The sequence below is a fragment of the Rattus norvegicus genome, unplaced genomic scaffold (assembly GCF_021556685.1).
Source record: "Rattus norvegicus strain SHRSP/BbbUtx unplaced genomic scaffold, alternate assembly SHRSP_T2T unassigned-0000198, whole genome shotgun sequence".
NCBI lineage: Eukaryota > Metazoa > Chordata > Mammalia > Rodentia > Muridae > Rattus > Rattus norvegicus.
The window spans coordinates 5,694-14,123 of NW_028238915.1; the positions used below are offsets into that span (position 1 = coordinate 5,694).

General features: G+C 42.4%; 1 protein-coding gene across 2 annotated transcripts; it reads left to right on the forward strand.

Moving 5' to 3' along the window:
• Positions 1–3,999: 3,999 nt before the first annotated feature.
• Positions 4,000–8,018, forward strand: LOC147997276 (disks large homolog 5-like). 2 transcript variants are annotated; one of them, XM_087601595.1, is made up of 6 exons: positions 4,000–4,189; positions 5,224–5,383; positions 5,852–5,995; positions 6,629–6,795; positions 7,515–7,575; positions 7,741–8,018. In XM_087601595.1, the coding sequence occupies exons 1-6, from the start codon at positions 4,063–4,065 to the stop codon at positions 7,847–7,849; spliced, it is 768 nt and encodes a 255-aa protein (XP_087457721.1). In that variant the 5' UTR covers positions 4,000–4,062; the 3' UTR covers positions 7,850–8,018. The 2 variants fall into 2 exon arrangements, with proteins under 2 accessions (XP_087457721.1, XP_087457722.1); XM_087601596.1 differs by having other exon boundaries at positions 4,033–4,189; positions 7,515–7,620; positions 7,741–8,009.
• Positions 8,019–8,430: the final 412 nt, after the last annotated feature.

Genomic DNA, 8,430 nt, shown 5'->3' on the forward strand with positions numbered 1-8,430 from the left:
AAAACTGACACCAAAACAAAACTAAAGAAATCCCTGAAGTATATTGGTCTAATTCTGCTTGTATTTAATGGTAATTTGTGGAACTCAAGACTGGTTAACCCCAAAGAAGCTGACCCTGCTCCCAGTTAACTGTGATTATAAAGAAGCCAACAGCCAACAGCTGCACAGCAGAGAGATGGGGGAGGGGAGCTTTGAGGGCTTTACTAGAGAGGATCATGAGGAGGGAAGAAGGAGGAAGAAGCTGCCAGAGAATAAAGGAAGAAAATGTGTGATGGAGAGGAGAGAGGAAGAGTACAACAGCCATGGTTAAGGGAGAGGAGAGCCTGGTCCTGAGGGGTGTCCAAGGGGAACAAAGAGCAGCCAAGATGCTACACAGTCAGTAAGAGTTGAGCGGTATTGTTTGGAAAGTATCTGATACCATGGAGGGCAGGCAGCTGCCCAGCTACTGTGCTGATTAGGGCATAGTATACATAAATTTAACACAATGTGTATAACCAGTAAGACAGCTCTGTAGAGGATCCTAAAAGGATTACTTTAGTTTGAAGGGAAGGATAAAATACCAGAGGAAACAGGAAATATCTTAATAAAACTATGACAGTCAATCAAAAGAAGCCAATAAAAACCACAAAAATTAACAAAATGAGAACATTTGACATATACGTTTAAATAATATTTGCACGTCACTAAACTCAATTCCCCAGTGAACAGACATACATTTAGCCAGAAAGAGGATCACCATCATGAGAGATGTAGAGGATATACTAGGGAAACAGACCTAAGACACAGGTCCCTATAGCAATTCTATGCAGTTTCTCTATCAATAAAAACCAACAAGCTCTAGAGGTAAATGTCTGTGTTAGTGCTGACCTCCACCACCAGACATATATTTTCTTTCAAGTAAATAACAAAATCATGGGGCTTACAATGTAATCTAATATCCTGAAACATGAGTTTGCAGTGTTCCCTACACTTTTTAAATCAAGTCTGACTACTATTTTGGTTGTTTCCAATCCTGTCTGAGTGCATCATCAAGGGAATCCCAAGGGAAATCAGAAATGGGTTCTTGAAGCTGTTGCACAGGGCCAATATAGACCTAAGTACCACAGAAGAAACCTTGATTCTTATCACAAGGGACCATTCACCATCCCTCTTGTCACATAAATTATGGCAAGATGTCACCACTCCTGACCTTAGCTTCTTCTCCTAAAAGCTGCTGAAGGGAAGATTTGGTGTCAAGGGGTCTGGATTCAAACCACACCAACACTGAATTCATTTAAATAGGTGTAGTTCATTGAATGCACACACCAATACAGTTCAACCAGAGCAACAGCTCACAACTGTGTACTGGACATTGCTAGGCCCAGCTCATTGCAAGATCCACATGGGCTCACGCACAAGTGCTGGAAATGCTGCTATCTATGGCCCTGACTCAGGCCATTTTACACATAATTGTTCTTATTTTCCTGGATTCTAATGGGTCCTACGTGAAACTCATAGTTGGGGAACTTGTTAAAATTAACAAACCTCATAACATACAGAACATAACAGGGTATGTGACCAGCACCACACAGTTCAATGTCAGATTTTTTTGTTTTCCTTAGTTTGTTTCTTGGCATCCATGATGTGGAGGCATATTACAGAACAATAGGAAAGAGCTGGCTGCTGTGTAACAAATTTGCTGCTATTAAGGTAGGTACGGGGGCAAGACCTCAGCAGTAGCCCTTAAGATGGGAAGGAGATGATGTGTTTGATAACTGAAAGGAACTGCCTCAGCTGTGTTTCTCTACCTGCTCAGTGCCCTTTCAACATCACTCTGTCCCTGAAGAGGAACTCAAGGTCTGCCCCCTGCTGCCTGTGAGCCAGGACTAGGCACAGAAAGGTAAGGCCACAGTGCTGGTTTCCAATCCCTCAGTAATGCTGGATTTCCAATAGCGTACTTGTATACACAAATACAGTGCGGTAAGATACAATAGATACTAATCATTTCTCCCATAGGGCAGCAGTTGATTGACTACAACTAATTCTATTTAAGAAAAGAGAAAGAAACCTGGCTCTTGTGGAAATATACAAAGAAATATCTATGGTGGTGGGGAATGAATTCTGCCATGGACTGAACTCAGAAAGGTGGGGTTGGGAGAAAGCTGCATGGTTAAATAGCCCACCAGGTTCACATTGTGTCAACTTGATTTAATCTAAGGACAAAGAAGTGGAGTATCTCTGATGGCATTCTTCTAATCCCTCGAAAGGATCCCTGAGGATTGGCCTCAGTTCTTCACACTTCTTGATGGGGCAACAACACTCAAGGACGCTTGATTGTCATAGGCACAGTATTATGCTACATATACAGAGTAGAAAATACTAAGATGTTCAGATGGTGGTATCCATTTGTATGCACTCTTAATGTGGACCTAAGGAAAGAGAGATCAAGGTCCTTAGAATAGAAAGATCAGTTCCAGTTTTTTTTCTACCATTCCAAACTGAACGGCTGGTAGGGAGAGAATGGTAGATAATCGAGAATTAGTAGATGATGCTTTGAATGAAGTGTGGGTTTCTGTGCTGGTTTTAGACAGGATCTCAAGTATCACATGTTGCCCTCTCCCTGGCTGGCCAGGTTCACTCTGAGCTCAGATGAACCTCTTTCCACTTTCCAATACATAGGCTTACAAGAGTGGCCTCCAAGGACTGTGAGGACAGCATTAGCCTTTGACAGTTGAGGTGTGTAACCCACAACTATAGTTTTAGCCACGTTTTCCCATGTCTATCAGCTATTTCAGATTGTTGCTGTTAGATGCCTGACAATCAAGGACGCAGAAAAATACCCTGATAGAGAGCAAGGACATGGTGATCACATCCTTGCCTCTTCTGTATGTTCTGGATGAGGTTTGTTAAAATTCCAATATTGCAAAAATCTTTATATAGGGCCCATCACATTAAGGGTCACTATGCACTGTTCTATCTAAAATGGCCTAATCAGAACTGACTACCATATAACACTTCCTGCAATCTTCATATGAGAGAGAAGCTTGAGCTTTTTGTTTTGACTTTTTCTCTTCTCTTTCTTTCTTATTTTTTGCTATATAAGTTGCTATATGAATTTGCCCCCAAAATTTGAACTACGGAAGTGATCTATCAGTGTTAATGTGTGCATTCTATAAAGTATTCATTATTTACTATGATAGATGGTTTTGTGTTTGGTGGGGTGGCCATTTCCCAGTGTACAGGTGCTGGGACCTTGCTCTATCCACTTAAAGGATAAGCACCATTTAGCCGTTTATGTGCATCCCCTATATCTCTTGACTATTTTATTTTTCTGATAAAAGCACATGATGTATCTTACTCAGGCCTGTGAGCATGCTCCTTTGGCAACATTGGTAAAGAGAAGAGAACCCCACAAGCAGCAAGGGTTCCCTTTACTCGTGGTCCCAATATTGTACTTTCCTCTGCCAACTGGTCTCCACACTTTTCCTAGCATCATAAAGACTTCAACTCTTTCTCCTAAGGAATATTCTGGCAATTGTCGATTGCTAAGCACATGACTTCATGAGTGTTCCCCTAACACACGCCCGTGTTGTAACCCACCATGCAGACTATTTCTTGATGTGATATAAAGCACCTGTACAGAATGAGACAGGAGAACTTTTGACTGCATATTCAAGCTGGTGTGAAATCTCAGGAAGTTTTAATGGCTAACATTGGTGAAGGAGGACAATTTGATGAGACATTTTTTGGGAAAGATTTGAAAGGAAACATTCATTTAGATGCATAGGAATTACTAAGGTTTTTTATAATCAAGCCTTGAGGAAAATTTGGCTTTGGAAGCAAGAGATGCTCAGTGGCTCTGCCCCAGGAAAGGCTCCTGGAAAGGGCACCTCTGCTTATGCTCAGTACAGGGAGAACATTAGCAGGAGGCAAAGTCTGCTCCCCATGACATCAGCTGTCCCTTCTTGGACATTCTATTGTCTCCTAGAGAGTTCTGGCATCCTCTGTGATGTCACTAGTGTTGTAGTGACAACCAGTGCCCTAGTTTCTCTCAGTCTGAGTCTGGCGGTTACAAGCTAAGACATGTTTTCCCGTCTTCGCAAGCTTTTTGGGAGGGGGAACGTCGATTCTGGAGAGACTAGAGTGAAGGAGTCTGGCCTTTCGTCTCAAAGTAATGATGGAGAAAGACAGCACTTCTGGGGAATGTGGAGTAAGTTCTGGGCAGTGTATTTTGAGCTTCCTGCCAGGGGGGCTGCAGGTTTAAGCTGACCTTTCTAGCAATGGGCCACAGCAACGGGAGCATCTGAAAAGGAATTGAATTTCCACGAATATCACAATTCCTTAAAGTCAAGGATTTCAGAACTTTAGTTTCCCCATCCCCACTGGGAGGATATGGTAAGGCCAATGCTTTCATACTGTGAACTTCTGGTCTTTACTTTTCAGTTCATTTGCTCTGTTACATTGATATAATAACACCATCAGTGGTCATGGAGGGTCCACCTTTTCTGAGTTTAGACAGGGCAGCAATGTATTTCACTATCATTGCTTCTTTAAATACAGTGGGTATCTGACAGTAGTAACAGGGAGAGATTGTGCTCCAGGCAATAACCTTATGTTCTTAGACCTTCTCTGATTTCTTCTAACTGGCAGGGTCATCGTTTGCTTTATACATTAGAGGTTGTATGTTACAAACATTTTTCTACAATACCAAAACTATGTGGAACGTGTAGACCAAGATTCAGCCTGTAACCTATTCGCACTTCTAGGGCATTTGGTATTTCACATAGGGACACTGATAAGTCTATTGAACATATCCTCCCTTGGAAATGCATTTTAAATCCAAAGTTGTTGCCTTAGAGTATCAGGGTAGGACATCTGAGTGTCTCCAATCACTCAAGTTTTGTGGATGGTGAATTTATCATCTAAGTTCTGAAGCCACAGGGGTGAGGGTCCTGAAACCAAGCTGTACCCTGTTCAGCTGACAATAATCCTGGAGAAGCCATCACCATGGTACATGTAAGCACGTGATGTCCGGAATAGGGAACACCTGGCTGCTTACATCTCTTGGTGTCTATAGAGTAGTGGGAGAACTGAGATCTCCTGAGGAGGCCTCTTAAGCATAGACCAATCGCCTAGCAGTGACACTGGGTTCCTGGCTTGTTCTCCTGTTTAGGCCTCACTGAGGTCTATGAACACTCTATGCATTCTCCCCATGCAGGTTAACTTGTGTTCTTCTACCTACAGACGCTGGGAGAGAAACATCATCCCCTGGCACTGACCTAAGCAAGAATCAGGCCATGAAGGAAAAGGAGAGGCTGATTAAAGAGCTGCAGCTCATTACCGAGGAGAGAAATGACCTGAGAGATCGCCTGAGGTTTCTGACAGAGAGATCTATGAAGAACAGGTATGAATCGCTCCAAATGCTCTTGTTTCATTCCTGGGTCTGCAAGGTCACCTTTTTCTTATCCTGTTAAGGTTTTGGGTTCTAGAAAGCTGTGCCTCCCTAACCACCCTGTGCTAAACCTCACCTCCCATATAGTGGAGATTCAGAACCTGACCCTTCCTGAGGAGCAAGATGGAAAATGGACTCATCTGCTTCCATTTATTTAAAAGCAGAACTTGTGGTCTGAATGAAGAATTCAGGGACAAATTCAGGGAGAGTGAGTTCCCAGTGTGCATTTGCAAAGCCCTTGACAGCTGGTGGCTTTGCAAGATTGTAATTGCAGTGAGTTTATGGTGAGTCTCTGTACTTGCTAGGCAGGGGACTGAGTGCTGGAAGATCCAGGCAGCAGCCTGGGGTAATATAGGACCCACCCTGAGTTCATATATTCCTAAATGCCGATGTTCACTGTATTCTATCATTTGGGGCCAGGCCACACTTCAGGCCAAATCCATATTATGAAGACCTGGAGAGAATGGAGGAGGCGGTCATGTCAATTCTGCACAACTTAGAGATGGAGAACACTGAGGTCCATGAGAACAACCATAAGCTGAAGAAGGAGATTACCTTCTCTAGGTAAGTCCTGGTCAGAAAGGCTATCACTTGTGGAATGGCCATTTCTGACTTTCTTTGTTCTGTATTGGACGGTCTTCAGCTCTGGTTCTATCTCTTGTGCTATTTACCCATCAGTGTTCCAGGGTCATTAGGACTCAGTTTTCAGTTCCATAAAAGACTGTTCCTCATCCCAGGATTGTCTAGGCATCTTCAGAAGACTCTAGAGAGAACAGTACTGATTGAAGTCAGCAGAAGGTTATTAGGCTGCCCTGGACCTATGGTGTCACACCAGGTTTTACAAAACTCAGTGGGTAGACCACATGGTTAGCATGACCTTCTCTTGGTTCTACTGACCTCCTTTGAAGGTGTTGGCCCACTACTAATTGATGTTGGCTCCATGCATTGTGCTTTCATGGATAGTTGTAGATCCATGTTCTTTCTCAGAGGTGTGGACACTAATTGGTGTCAGGCCAAGCAAACAATTTATTCTTCCCCGAATTAACTCTTTATGGTTTGTGCAGCAGCCTTATATGTATCAAGATGCATTTTATTAAGTCTTCATGGGTATCTGGGACCTGGTATAGTTAGTGGGACTTGGGAGTAGGAATGGGAGAAAGGGCCAGCATGATCTTACTATGCAGACTGTATTTCCAGAAACCTGCTCCGCCAGCTCCTGATGGAGAACACATGTAGGAAGAAGTTGGTCCCACTGAAGCAGGAGAACAAGGAGGTACATCTTGATTGTGCACTGAACCAGAAATATTTGGTTGACTTCAACAAGAAAGATAAAGACCATCAACGGCCAGAACCAGCATTATCAGGTAGGGACGAGCAGATGTGTTAGCTTAACAATATCTGATAAAATTTGCCAATTTGATACATCTTTGCTTCTCTTACCACCTTTCTAATTTACACTCACAACCAGCCAACCACCTCATGTAATGGAATTGTTCATTGCTCTGCCTATGCACAAGTATTCTAGGAAGTTAACCACTTTTCAGAAACTGAATTATTGTGCAAGCATATTTTGCTGCTGTTTTTGAAGCTGCAGTCTAGAAATGGTGACAGATGAATAACATATCTCATTATTGCATATCCATGTGATAGATTGTATCCTATGTAGAGTTTTGAACAATTTCTTGGTTCTTGAACAATTGACACTCTGTGGTCATGTGACCTCTTGTGTAGGAAGCACCTTTGTGATAAGAACCAAGTGCAAATGTCAAATTAGTACTTGTCATTGGCTTTATCCTTGGCGACATATGGACATCTCCTTTCTTCCTGCAACCCGATGAGGTCTCTTGCCATTGCCCTGTTCTTGGTTTGCACTGGTATAAGTCTGGGTCCCCTATTGGCAGCCCACATTACTGTGAGGCTTGCTGGAGATTTTGCCCTGCCTGCAGAGTAGGCAACAATGATATCAGTTAAAAGGTCCATGTCGACCGTCCAATAGAACTGAGGTGGTAGAAGGCAGCATTCTGACAGCTGGCTTGCTTTTCAACACCAAATCAGTGTCTGAAAAACTGCCTTCCTCTCCCAGGTCTCAGAAAGTGCAAGCGAGCTGGAATTGGACACACACCAGTAAGAGAGCTTCCTGAAGAGTAAGTTGCTTTCTCAGGAGTCCCTGATGACCAACATCCTGAATGGTAACATTTTTTGGATGAGTATTCATCCTCTGCGTTAATTTGTCATTTCTTAGAGACCCTAAATTTATATAACACTAAGCCAGCCTGACTGATTGAGGTCTTACTCACTTTCTTCTTCAGAAAACAGCACTTGAGAGACAACTTGGGGGACCGCCTTTCATTATGTGTGCTAGAGGAGAAACAGCAATACGTCTGTGCTTCTAAATGTTCGTTAAGAATATGCTTTTAGAAATATTTTTGTTATGATTTTAATTGAAGTTTTCTTTTTGTTGTTTCATATTTATATGTTCTTGTTACTATTTTTACTTTAAAATATTTTTAAATATTTTTATTCATTTTAATCCTGTTTTGTTGTAAAAATGTATTTGTTATGAATAAAAATTGAATTCTATCTCTTGACTCTTAAGACCATCTTTCTTACTCAAGGGTTCTGTCCCTTCCTGTGGACCTAGAACTGACAGCTACAGATGGATCTCTGCATGTTCCATAGAGTCTGGGCTAATAAGTGAATTCAAAGTCACCAAGGTGTACCCAGTGTGACAGTGTCTTTTGTGTGGATAATGTGGCTGTTTCTCGGACACACACTTTATGATGTAATCACTGACATGCTTTACCCAAATGTTAGGGTCCTTGTGGTTCTTCTGAGAGAGCAGCAGATGCTCTACCCTGTGAGTCATCACCACAGCTCCTGCAGGTGGCTTTTGTTATTCCACAGGAGGTGCTGTATTAGGTGGACAAGATCACCTATGATTAAATAGAGAGATCTCAGGAGATGTGTATTCACAGGGAACTTACTGAGCCGTACATGCT

Coding starts and splice junctions, on each gene's coding strand:
- LOC147997276 (XM_087601595.1), top strand. CDS start 4,063: ATGTTTTCCCGTCTTCGCAAGCTTTTTGGGAGGGGGAACGTCGATTCT. Junction 5,384..5,851: donor GAGAGATCTATGAAGAACAG/GTATGAATCGCT, acceptor ATTTGGGGCCAG/GCCACACTTCAGGCCAAATC. Junction 7,576..7,740: donor GTAAGAGAGCTTCCTGAAGA/GTAAGTTGCTTT, acceptor TTTCTTCTTCAG/AAAACAGCACTTGAGAGACA.